We start from the raw sequence: 12,229 nt of genomic DNA on the forward strand, positions 1-12,229 counted from the left end.
TCCCCGACGCCGGTCGCCGCCGCCCGCCCCTCCCTTCTCCCCGCCTACTCCTCCTCTCGAACAAAATGGTGGGAGACGCCGTGCATGTGGGTTGGATGCGTTCACTCATTTTGGACGGATACCTACAACCCGCATCGGAGAAACATATCGCTTAACTTAATCAAAATCATTCTAACCCTCTCCAACCAAACACCTTGTCGAACCATTCTACGTGACCCTAGAACCAAACGCACCCCGAGTTGATCCGCCCCACCACTCTCGTTCCAACTTAGCAGGGCCACCCCGTAAAAAAATCCCCGAAAATCCGAGCGGCTTCCACGAACTCCTCGCCGACATAAAAGAGCCGCGTCGTCGCTTCCCTTCCAGCCTTTCAGGCTTCCACCCGCATCTCCCCACCTTCCCCCCCGACCTCGCCGCCGCCGCCGCTCACCTCGGTGGCACCGCCGGCGAGGCAGCACCTCGCCGGACACCCACCCCCTCTCCTCGATCTGTTTTCCTTCCCTCTCCGCCGATCCTTGTAGCCGCATCCGGCTGCCCTCCCACGGAACCCTAGATCTCCGATACCCCGCGCGCCCTCCCGCCGACGGCCACCCGATCGGAATGGGCCGCCATCTCCAGTAAGGTCCAGCGACCCAGGAGTACCCGCCTCCGCCTTCGCGCGTGCGCGAGGCGCCGCCGCCATGGCGATCCGCATCACCATGTCCTACTCGGGCTACGTGGCGCAGAACCTGGCCTCGTCCTTCGGCCTGCGCTGCACCTCCGCCGCCGCCGCGGGCGCTGGCGCTGGCGCTGCACCCGGCGCGGGGTGCCGCTTCATCCAGGACGCGTTATCCCGCCCCTTCTGCCTCTTCGCGTCCTCCCGCCGCTCCGACTCCCACCATGACGCCGAGGATCACAACCACCCGAAGCCCAGCCCCAAGGCTCTGCCCCAGGCCGCCTCCGCGGGAGGTGGCCACTCGCTGTTGCTCCCGCGGTCGTCCTCCACGAAGGCACCGGTCGATGAGCCCCCGGCGTCGTTGGCAGTGGGGCTGCTGTCGGTGTTCGCGTCCGGGATGGGTTCGACTGGTGGCATTGCGGGGGCCTCCTCCCTCGCGGCGTCGCCGTCAATATCAGCCGGATTCAGCCCTGCCGCGCTCCTCCCGTTCCTGCAGGCGACCAAGTGGCTCCCCTGCAGTGACATCGTCACCGCTGCCACAGCGTCCCGCAGCTCAGGACGCCCAGCAGGTGCCTCGACGGCGCCTGCATCCCGCGCAGCAGGTGCCTCAACAGCAACTGCACCTCGCGCAGCTGCACCATCACCGCGTCCTGCACCACGCAGAGCTGTCCCATTGCCCGGTCCTGCACCTGTGCCGTCACCTGCTGTGGCTGCTCCTTCCAAGGTGGGCATTCAAGCATTGGTTGGTAGTGCCAGCATTGCCTCAGGTTCAGCTGGGATTGGTAGTGGCGCCATCGCCTCCGGTGCAGCTGGGATGGTGAGGAAGAGCGGTGCTAGTCTTGCCACTGGTGCAAGGGTGAGCAGGAGGGCCGGTTGGCTCTCAAGGTGGGTGAGCTCATGCTCGGATGATGCAAAGACTGTCTTCGCTGCTGTGACTGTGCCGCTGCTCTATAGATCATCCCTAGCTGAGCCGAGGTCCATTCCATCCAAGTCCATGTACCCAACATTTGATGTTGGTGACCGAATCCTTGCTGAGAAGGTATAATGCTTTACATTCACTATGTTACATGAATAGGATTTTTCTTGCCTATGTATTGTCTGCTGATGATGGTGAACAAGCATTTAACATCCAGCTCCTATTGTGACTAGGTTTCGTACATTTTCCGAGAGCCGGAAATTTTGGACATTGTGATCTTTCGTGCACCTCCAGTCCTTCAGGTATGATAATCTTTATCTCTATTTTGTCTTATCTAGCTCATCAAGGTTAGTTATAATAAGAACAATTTTTTTTTTTGGTAGGCATTGGGCTACAGCTCAAGTGATGTGTTCATCAAGAGAGTTGTGGCTAAGGGTGGGGACATCGTTGAAGTAAGCTTTTATCCCAATGGTAGTAACCTCTTTATGTTTTCCTTCAATTTTACATTATTGTTTAATAAACAATTTTGGGGGTTATATGATTCATTTATGATTTGTACCCATCGCCATTCATTGTATTTGATAGGTACGTGATGGTAACTTGTTGGTTAATGGAGTAGTCCAGGATGAGGACTTTGTGCTGGAGCCGGCTGACTATGTAATGGATCCACTGGTATGACAACTTCTCTTATTACATACTAAAGCACCATTATTTGTAGTTTGTACTTTGCTGTATGTTGACAACATCTTAGTTATATGACATCAATCCTATCTCAAATAACTTTTGATTCTGTTAGAGAAGATGTTAAGATGTCAAATATTTGATATGCTGAAATAGCATGTTTGACAAAATTTGATAAGTTGAAACATTGAATTGGCTGCAACCTCAAATTTGTTCTTGTTTTCTATCATGGTTAATCTCTATGGCTGGGTCTGTTATTGGTGGATCACATACAAGTATAGAGCAGTTTTATCTCTGAAAACTACTCAAATTTGTTCTTGTTTTCTATCTTGATTGATCTCTATGGGTTGGGCCTTTTATTGGTGGATCGCATACGGGTATAAAGCAGTTTTATCTTCCAAAACTGTAGTAGTGGCACATGCTAATTAATTGTTGTTGCTTGGGCAGAGTGTGCCTGAAGGCTATGTATTTGTACTCGGGGACAACAGAAACAACAGCTTTGATTCGCATAACTGGTATGCCAAACTCCTAATGGAGGATTGTGCTTCATATTTTTAACCCCAATTTCCACAACAATAGCTTATGTGCTGTATTATCTCTGCAGGGGACCTCTTCCAATGAAGAGCATCCTAGGGAGATCTGTGCTTCGATACTGGCCACCATCGAAAATATCAGATACAATATATGAGCACGATATGGCGCAATTCACTGTCGCTACCTCCTGACATGCATTGTGGCAATGCTGCATGGAAAATCCAGCCCCATTTTTCCTTTTTTCGGCCGAGCTTTACTGACAAGTGATAAGCTGAGCCACATTTTGCATTCTTATTTATTAGTTGTCGCCTTGCTGCAGATGCCCATTGGCAGCTTGGCTGACATTAGTTTTACCCTCCTTATGGGCAGCTGCTCTTTTGAGGGCAACAATTCTTGTACGCTGTAGCCCTAGAAGAAACCCCCCAGAATACATGTTTGTAAAGGCAGAGCATCACATGGCAAATTATGTTCTGTTTTTGAGACATGGGGATGATGTTCGAAACTTGTGTAAAGGAAATAGAAAGCATAAGATTGCTCACTCTGTATTATGAGGCTCATCATTCGTGTATCGGCCAGCATGGTGCTGAGGGCGACACTATGGTTTGATTGAATTCATGTTGTATGGTGTAAAACTTTTGCCCTGCTAGCCATATTATATTTTGGTGTTCTGGAATTCTTGAGGTAATTTAAATGAGATCAGTCTGTTTGCTTTTATATTTGCGTGCGTTGCATGGTATTTCACCTGTTTCGGATCATCAAAATCATGGTAATAAACTGGCAGAACTGGAGCACACATTAGGGGTCTGCAGGGACACGAATTCAGAATACAACATGCAATGGCATAGCTGCACGAAGAATGCACATGTAACTTAGAATTACAAGCTGGAAAAAAATCAACAATACAGCATGACTAAATTTTTTTAGTGATATTGCATGGCTATAAACTTGAACAAGGAAGGCAGTTATGAATCAGAACTCGCAAGGCCCTAATGACAGCCGTTGCACAAAGGCACTATGAACAATGTAAGACGTTACTCACACAGTTGCCAGAAGCAATACAAAATTTTAACAAGATGTTACAGCATGACCATTTTTCAGGTACACTTCCAGCCTACTCAAGTATACACGGAATCGAGGTATATGTGCAATTTCCTATCATCCCTATGAGAAGCAGACCAGAGCAAAAGCTATCACCATTTTACATCCAGCGACAGAGGTTCTGGTGGTAATACAAATGACATAAACTGTGTGAACGAAACATTTGAAGTCAGGCTGCCCCAAGAAGTAGTGTCCACTATAGGGAACGGTTGTCTAACCTTCTTCACTGAAATAGCCTTCAGCCTATCGTCATCTTCCACCCTAGCTACAATGTCAAGGGTGACTCGCTGGACAATAGGTAGTGTTTTCCATTCTGGAACATCTTTCCAGATGGGATCCTCTTCAGTGATGTCCCTTTCAAGCTCCAAACGGAATTTCACCAAAGGTATCGATGTCACTTTAGCTTCAATGAAATGCATTGAGCTATTCTCCATGTTTCTTTTGCTAAACCAACTCTTCAAGATCCTTTCAAGCTTTATCAGTCTTGGGCTAATTGAGCAGAACAAACATGCTGAGATCAACCGATTTGATACGTTGACTTGACACTTGTCCGGCAATAACTCCATGGTGTCATGTGACCTCAACTCAGTCTTCACATGGCCTCCAGACACACTGGTTTGATGCACCACAATTACAACTGATCCTACAACACCAACTTGAAGTAGTGGGGCACAAGTTGTGCTCCAAGGCCATATTTGGCTGAGGTTGTTGCTACTACTCAGCAAGCTTCCATTTGCTAAAAGACCTATACTGTGTGGGTGGGAAAGTGAAACTTTCTGTGCACCGATGACCTCTAATCCAACTCCATCAGCGACTAGTATCTTCTTCAGCCTTGTATAAGTGACATTCCCCTGCACAAGAAGTGCAACATAAGGTTCTGCAACAATCAAGGGAAATATTACAGTGTGCATTTTCTAATACTAAGAGTTGATGAAATATATGCTGAGTAAAACAGGATTGCCATAAGTCTACAAAAGGAAAGACAAAATTAGCCTATGGATGTTTTGTTATTAATTCATAAAAAGATGCTAGCACAGAATGTGAAGAGCTAGACCTTACTAATTTGTTAAAGACTGGGTAACTATATACGGCAAACCAAGAAAACCGACATCATTTTGTCACATGCTCAGCGCACGACAATTGAAAAGTGAGTCTAGTAAGACAAAATTTGAAAGCGACATTGATAGCAAACACTAAATCAAATATGAAAACCTAGCCAGCAAAGTTCTAAAACAAGATGGATCGAAGGTGTTGCTCCTGCTGCGGCTGCTACTGCAACTTGTATACCCTTATGCATCAATAATACCACGATGTTATTATTCAGTAGTAAGAAACCAATCAATAGACTAGCAGATCAATCACTTCAGTGATGCACGCAAAACTACATTCTTCTAAAATAATCAATAGATTTCACAGCCGGCCATCAGTTAGTAACCAAGCAAATCTAACATGTCCTGTTCCATTACACCCATGACAGCTAGCAATACCCAGATTACATGGCAAGCAAGAACAGAATGTTTGTTTTCTATTTCACTGGTCCTTGTCTTATCTTTTGTTGTTGAGCTACACTCTAATCCAACTAAAACAATCATAAAGATACATTCACTTCAACAGTTCAACCAGAAAGCAGGTACTGAAAAGAACGAAGCATTCAAAATTTAAATGTCTAATAAAACTGCCTTCTATCTGTATTCAATAGTAACAAATTTCCATATGGTGTGTGCCAATAAGGGTTCGTTTGGCTGTGGCTGAAACAGTTCCAGCTGTGGCTTCTCTCGTGGAGCAGCTTTTTTTAGCTTCAGCTTGTTTGGTTAGAAAAACGTTTGGCAAAATAGCTTCTCTTCATTGTTTCAAATGGATAAAAAAGTGAAATGTCCACAATGTCCTTCATTTTTTTCTTCCAGTTTTTCTTCTTTTCTTCATATTTCTTTTTTTCTCCCCTCCTTTTTTTTCTTCTCTTTCCTTCATCTCTTCATCACCCCGTTTCCTTCCTTATCCACTCGCACCATCAGCCCCCCAGCGCCTCTGCTCCATCTCGCACCGCCGGCCCCGGCTCCTTCGCTCCCAGTGCACCAGCCCGCTGGCCTAGCGCCGCCTCCCTCTGGCCCGCACGGATGCGCCACCTCCCTTCGGCGTGCGCCCCAGCGCCGCCTCCCTCCAACCCGCGCCAATGCGCCGCCTCCCTCCGGCGCGCGCCCTGTCCCAGCCATGGAGCTCCACCGCGCCGTTGCTCTGCCCCACGCCTGCTCCCTGCTGTCCTCGGCCATGGGCCACGGTGGGTAAAAGGGTCACATGCACCCGCGGTTGAGGATGAAGCCGCGGGGAGCCAAATTTTTTGGCTTCTCCCCCACCAAAACGCTCCAGAGAGTGGATTTCATGGAGCTCCTGCACTGGAGCCGTTTTGCTTGTGCCCCTTTGGTAGGGCTTCACCAGAAGCCGGTGGAGGAGCCGGTGGTGAAGCCCTGCCAAACGGAGCCAAATATTAACATAAACTTAAATGCCGACAGTATGTTGCACTATGCTTAAATCACTGTACATGAGTCCAATACTAGATAGCCCCAATATAATCAAGCCAGAACAACACCTTGAACCAACCTGAGTGTTGATTCTACACAATTACCTTACCAAAACCAGGGATCCATACTGGTTTAACGTTGAACTACTACACACCAGCAATCAATGCGAAGTTATCAGCAACACTAACAACAGGGCGAAATATAGATGCAGATGTACTTCTACAGTACAATAGCTGCTGCTAAATCAACTCAGCTGTTGAACCCCAACCTTGCAGGATTGTAACTAACACAATTCCACACCAACCAAACCAAACCCGCAAGCAACTGATCGGATGCAAAATCGGGAGGAGCGACAAGTCAAAGTCAACCCACTCACCGATGGCAACTGGAGCTCGACGAGGCCGCCATCCTCATCGCCAGCGAGCTTCAACTCCACCGGCCCGACCAGCTCCACGTCCCTCACGCCGCGGCTGAACCCAAACGCGCCGTCGCCGGGGACGACGTCGATCCCGTCCGGTCCGTCCACCTCCTCGACCGCGGGCGAGGTGGGGCGCCTCCACTCCACGGCCTCGTCGGAGAACCGCGCCAGCGCCGCCACCCCGCCCGCCCGCGCCCGAAAATCGTACCGCTGCACCGCGCCAACGCGGACGGCGTCGGCGTCGAGCGGCCAGACCCTGACCTCGGCGTCCGGGTCCCAGTCGTACTTCTCCGAGACGGCGTCGATGACCTCCTCGAGGAAGGTGGGCTCCGGGGCCGGGTCCTCCAGCTCCGGGTCCGCGAAGGTGGAGACGGAGGCGTTGAAGGAATCGGCGAGGAAGGAGAGCGAGGCGGAAGCGGACGGAGACGGGGCGGAGAGGAGCAGCAGCGCGAGGAGGACGAGGGAGGTGAGAGGGAGGGGCGAGGAGGCCATGGGGGTCGGAGGATCGGGAAGGTTCTGGAAGGATTGGAGTTCGAGGAAGAGTAGGTCTCCAGGCCTCCTTCCCCGGAGAGGGGGATCTCTTCGCGGAGGAGGAAGAGCGGAGACGATGAAGCCTGGTGGGTGCGCTCGTGGATGGTTAGAACCGTATAAGCAAAGGCTGACGTGTGGGCCCGGAAAACAAGATTGGTTACGGCGTGGCGCCAGCCGTCTGGGCCTTTATTCCCATCAGACTCAGTGACGCAACAGTGGGTTACGTAATTAGGCGGCCAAAGCGCCTTTGCTCGGTTGAGCCAGCTACTCGTATCGTAAGTAGCGGCACCCAGCAGACGAACGCTAGTAGCGGCATGTTCCCGGTGGAGAAGGCTTTGCGTATTTCGTTTTGAAATGGCCAGAATTTCGTTGCTACAGACCACGGAATTACTAATACCGTCAGTGCTGTTCAGAACACAAAATACTGCAATATTCGACAATGAATAAGTAAGATTGCCCACAGGCAAAACCACATCCATCCGCACGAACCATCAATGCTCCAATTTACAAAGGTTTCACAGCTCACTTCAAAAGGGAAACACACTAGCGCTGCATCCAATTCCATCCTCAATCGGCAACAGAGTACAGACTCCTCCCGCTTGTAGGAGCAAGCCTGCAGGCACACAACCACTCCAGAACTAACAGAACTACAAACATCCACAGTGCCCTCATATTTGAGCTCCAAAAGCGACGAGTTCGGCACACCACATCAGTTAACTTACATGTGAAGTTTCTGGGCCACTGGCAAACAAGTCGTTCGCCAAAATAGGCCGATTTTCAGATGAGAACAGGCTGTAGAGAAGACCATAAGGAAATTTAGCTAAATATCGGGGTGATACTTTACAGTAATTGTGTGTCATTTACAAGTAGTCAGCAGAGCAAAAGGTGCATTGATTATGCAAACATGCAGACAGATAGAAAAAATGAGCCATCCTTATGAAAGTGCGTTAGCCTAATACAATTCGTTTTAGCTTTTCTAGATATATAGCATTTGCTATGAACCTAGATATATATATGTAGATACGTACCAAAAGCTACATATCAAGAAAAGCTGAAACGAATAGTAATTTGGGACGGAGGGAGTATTTTGGATATGAACATGCACTAATTCTTATGGGTGCAATAATTGTTAAATCCTTGCATTTAACAGCTCAATATAATCAGATATGGCAAAGATAAAGTATGTGAAGCTAAACAGGAATATTATAACTGTGGGACCAAAATAATAATTTCCATGCTCAGCAAAGTAATAGAGTGAGTGTTTATCAGACGATATCTTGCACACTCCTTTTATAAGACATATTAGGATTTGAAAGTCTTTAAGGGCATACATTGACCATTAAGTTCTCTTGCAAATATAATATCTATTGTTACAAGGTCAATACCATATTAAAATGTTTCTGAAAGACAAATTTACTGATATAACTTTCATGCATAAATATGCACATAATTTGATTAATTGTTGGTCAAAACTTATGAAGTTTGGCCTTTTCACATCCTCGTATCGCCAATAGAAACAGATAGAGGGATTATCATTTACCTTAACTCTTCATAGGTCTTTTTGCTTAATGCAACTCCCTGAAGGTTCTGCATTCTTTTTGATCCATGGATGCTTCATTATGTCTTCAAGAGAAAGCCTCTTGCTTGAATCCTTCACTAGAAGCTGCATACAAAACCGCACTTAAAGTCAACAGTCCAGTCCACACCCACCACTTTAATTAATCTCTTATATATGATATATAACTAATAGTTTTTGACGTTGCCTTGGAAATGAGATCCTTAGCTTCTGAAGATACGGAAGGAGTTGAAGGGAATGTCAAATCCACTCTAACTATCTTGCTCAAGATTCATGTGGCACAGAATGTTAAGGAATGAAGATAGGGGAGAAAAAGAAAGCAGATGTTTCAGGCCATACCTTCTGAAGGTATCAGCCTGTTTATCAGCTTCAAAAGGAGGTGAGCCATATAAGAACTCATAGCACAGGATTCCTAAAGTCCAGTTGTCAACAGCATGATCGTGAGCTTTTTTATCTATCATCTCTGGTGCCAGATAATCAATTGTGCCACATAGTGTGTGTCGTTTAGCATTTGATCGAGCTGCCCATCCAAAATCTGCAATTTTAAGCCGGCCCTGGAGAAAATGGAAGTTAACTAGTTATCGGATAAACACTCATGCTTGGTGCATCAAGAGTTCAAGACAGTAGCATGAGGCATCAGCCACGATTTTCTTTTTCCCCGACTTAACAGGCAGCATAACTAACAATTTTGCTGCTAGCACTTAGTGATGTCCATCATGACAATAGCAGTTCTTTAGAAATACCAAGACATTTAATAAGCACTTGCATTTGCATAACCATTTCTCCACATATATGTTATGCGTATCAGCAACAATATATATGAGTTTTCAAATCTATTCGTAGAGGCATCCTGCATATCCTGTCCAGTATGAATTACATGCAAAATGGGTTACACTTATTGAACTGTAAAGCAAACATCATCTTCATCATACATATAATGCAGTGACTTGAATTTCACATTTTAATGGCTAATTTCACATTTTAATGTTGTCTACCCTTCCTACACAGCATATAAAATTCTTAAACTCTGTATTGTTTACATGCAAAAAATAGTGAAATACTTTTATAGTGTACAGTTGTACAGTTAAGAGGAGCAAACCATTTAGAGAGATTTTCAACCATATGAGGTTTTATGATGTTAGCTATAGATTAGATTCTTGAGCAAACTTACAGCAGTGGTTCTATCAGAGCTTATAGTGTGCACGGTACAGAAAGAAGACCATCAGCCTATTAAAATTATAAAAAAATGGTGTAAAAAGTACGAGCACTACTCTTGAACAAGGTTTGCAGTAATGGTTATGTTTCAAATAAATGCTGTGCTGAAATAAGACCATCAGGCTAGAAAAATTATAACAAAACAGAAGGAAGTTAAAGTACAAAGACAGGTGCCACTAAATTTGCTCACAAAAAATAAATAGAAATGATAACAGCATTGAGGTGCCACAACTGCATAAAGAACCAACCTCGATATCAAGTAGCAGATTCTCTGGTTTGATATCCCTATGAATGACCTGCTTCCTGTGACAGTGCGCCAGTGCACCAGCAAGGCTTGCGGCGTTGAGCCGTCAGAATCTAACAAAAGAATGGCAAATCAGAAGGAAGCCTGCATATGTATATCATATTCTAGGAACTGTTATGGCAATGCCAGTTGCCAGCACATGTTCTTGGCCATTAATGGCATTATCAAAAGCTGCAGTGTTCATGCTAAAGGAAATGCAATGTATTCTCACATTGTTTCATGTGTAAATGTATAGGTCGAGTGGAGTAAACCGCAGAGTGCACTTCATGTGGTCGCTGTTTGTGGAAAACTTTGTTTCAGCTTAACTTGTAGAACGGGATTGATCCTTTGCCTTGTATTGCAGAGTTTCTGATACTTAATGTTGCAATCAGAAAATACAAAAGTCTATAAAACCCAAGAACCATTTTGACAAATTATAAAATGGAACTCAAAGTTTTTTAATATCAAAGAATTTGCTGCTTCAACCGCCTTTTTTATGAACTGTAACTTCTACTTGTTTCCAATGCACAGGAAACCAGTATCAAGGAATCAGCAATTAATGAGTTATACATGGTATCAGAGTAAAATCAAGTTGGTGGCATTTCTGAAGACCCTCTTGATGTCTTTCAGGAGTCGATAGAAGTAATGTCATAGAATTGCCAACTTAAGACCTAATCGTCTCATGGACTAGTTCTCTGAAACTTTGTTAGTACTCCCTCCGTCCCAAATTACTATTTCTTTTGGGTTTTCTAGATACAAAACTTTTGATATGGATCTAGATGTATATATGTCTAGATACGTAGCAAAAGCTATGTATCTAGAAAAGCCAAAACGAATGGTAATTTAGGACGGAGGAAGCGGATAAGGTGCTTTTCTTTCTCCTTCCTTTTCCTCTCTCTTTCCTCTGCCGTTTTCATCTTGGTTTTGTTTTAATAAATAATAAAAGTAACGTTAGAGTAGCCTGCAGTATTTCCCTAACAAATATTAAACAATTGCTGCCACAAGAGCCTTGCCTCTAATATTATGGGTTCAGGCTAACATAATTTAAGTCATAAACAGTAGAAGGAAGGCAACGGGTCCAATCCAGCCGGAGGTACAAACGTTTGGGGCAAAATTAACAGTGAAGCAAAAGGAACAGGGGCAAGGGGTCCTTATGGTGGCGGCGGTGCGCTCGGTGAAGCGGCCAGCGGTGCGGAGGACCTTGTACAGCTCACCACGGGCCGCGTATTCGAGGACGAGGACGACGCGCTCTTCGTCGTGGAACCAGGCGAAGAGGCGGAGCACGTTGGGGTGATCGAGCCCTTTCTGGATTTCAATCTCCCGCCGCAGGTGCGAGTGGAACTGGTACCCAGCTTCGCCTTGTACGTCACCTTGAGCGCCACCACGTACCCGCTCTGGATCATCGCCATGCGCAGGTCAGCCTCAGCAGGCAAAATTTTGGGGGAAACTTGGGGGATTGGAGAGCGATGCTTCCGAGAACCAACCTTCTTCTCGCGGGCGAAACTTGCCCTCGCGGGCGAAACTTGCCCTCGCGGCCTCGCCGATGTACCTGCCGATCTCGAAGTCGGACATGCTCCACTCCTTACGCGCCGCCATCGTGCGCGGGAGTGGCCGCCGTGGGAGGGAGACGAGGTGAGGAAGGCCGCGGCGAGTTGCGTCGCCGTCGAGTCGTCGAGTTGGAGGAAGTGTTATGGTCTCGCTTTGCTCAACCGCAACCCAAGGGATACAATCAGAAGAACTGGAGGAAGAACATGCGAGCGAGAGGTAGAAGGGGGAAAACAGACGAACAAGAATGAGCGAGTGGTA

General features: G+C 46.6%; 3 protein-coding genes across 4 annotated transcripts; 1 reads left to right on the plus strand and 2 right to left on the minus strand.

Annotated features, from left to right (window-relative positions):
• Positions 1-318: 318 nt before the first annotated feature.
• Positions 319-3,500, plus strand: LOC117839993 (uncharacterized). Of its 2 annotated transcripts, XM_034720446.2 has the most exons (6): positions 330-1,694; positions 1,805-1,873; positions 1,955-2,023; positions 2,157-2,243; positions 2,700-2,767; positions 2,857-3,500. In XM_034720446.2, exons 1-6 carry the CDS (start codon positions 681-683, stop codon positions 2,975-2,977), a joined length of 1,428 nt encoding a protein of 475 aa, XP_034576337.1. In that variant the 5' UTR covers positions 330-680; the 3' UTR covers positions 2,978-3,500. The 2 variants fall into 2 exon arrangements, 1 of the variants encoding a protein (XP_034576337.1); XR_004636927.2 differs by lacking the exon at positions 2,857-3,500 and having other exon boundaries at positions 319-1,694; positions 1,955-2,042; positions 2,700-2,762.
• A 301-nt stretch (positions 3,501-3,801) lies between these two features.
• Positions 3,802-7,474, minus strand: LOC117839994 (protein TUNICAMYCIN INDUCED 1). The gene is made up of 2 exons (XM_034720447.2): positions 6,777-7,474; positions 3,802-4,735 (listed from the first exon to the last, which is right to left on the minus strand). The coding sequence occupies exons 1-2, from the start codon at positions 7,308-7,310 to the stop codon at positions 3,977-3,979; spliced, it is 1,293 nt and encodes a 430-aa protein (XP_034576338.1). The 5' UTR covers positions 7,311-7,474; the 3' UTR covers positions 3,802-3,976.
• A 1,424-nt stretch (positions 7,475-8,898) lies between these two features.
• On the minus strand, positions 8,899-12,019 carry LOC117839995 (serine/threonine-protein kinase Aurora-3). The gene is made up of 3 exons (XM_034720448.2): positions 11,908-12,019; positions 11,525-11,817; positions 8,899-9,012 (listed from the first exon to the last, which is right to left on the minus strand). Exons 1-3 carry the CDS (start codon positions 12,017-12,019, stop codon positions 8,899-8,901), a joined length of 519 nt encoding a protein of 172 aa, XP_034576339.2.
• Positions 12,020-12,229: the final 210 nt, after the last annotated feature.

The sequence above is a fragment of the Setaria viridis genome, chromosome 9 (assembly GCF_005286985.2).
Source record: "Setaria viridis chromosome 9, Setaria_viridis_v4.0, whole genome shotgun sequence".
In the NCBI taxonomy this organism is placed as follows: Eukaryota; Viridiplantae; Streptophyta; class Magnoliopsida; order Poales; family Poaceae; genus Setaria; species Setaria viridis.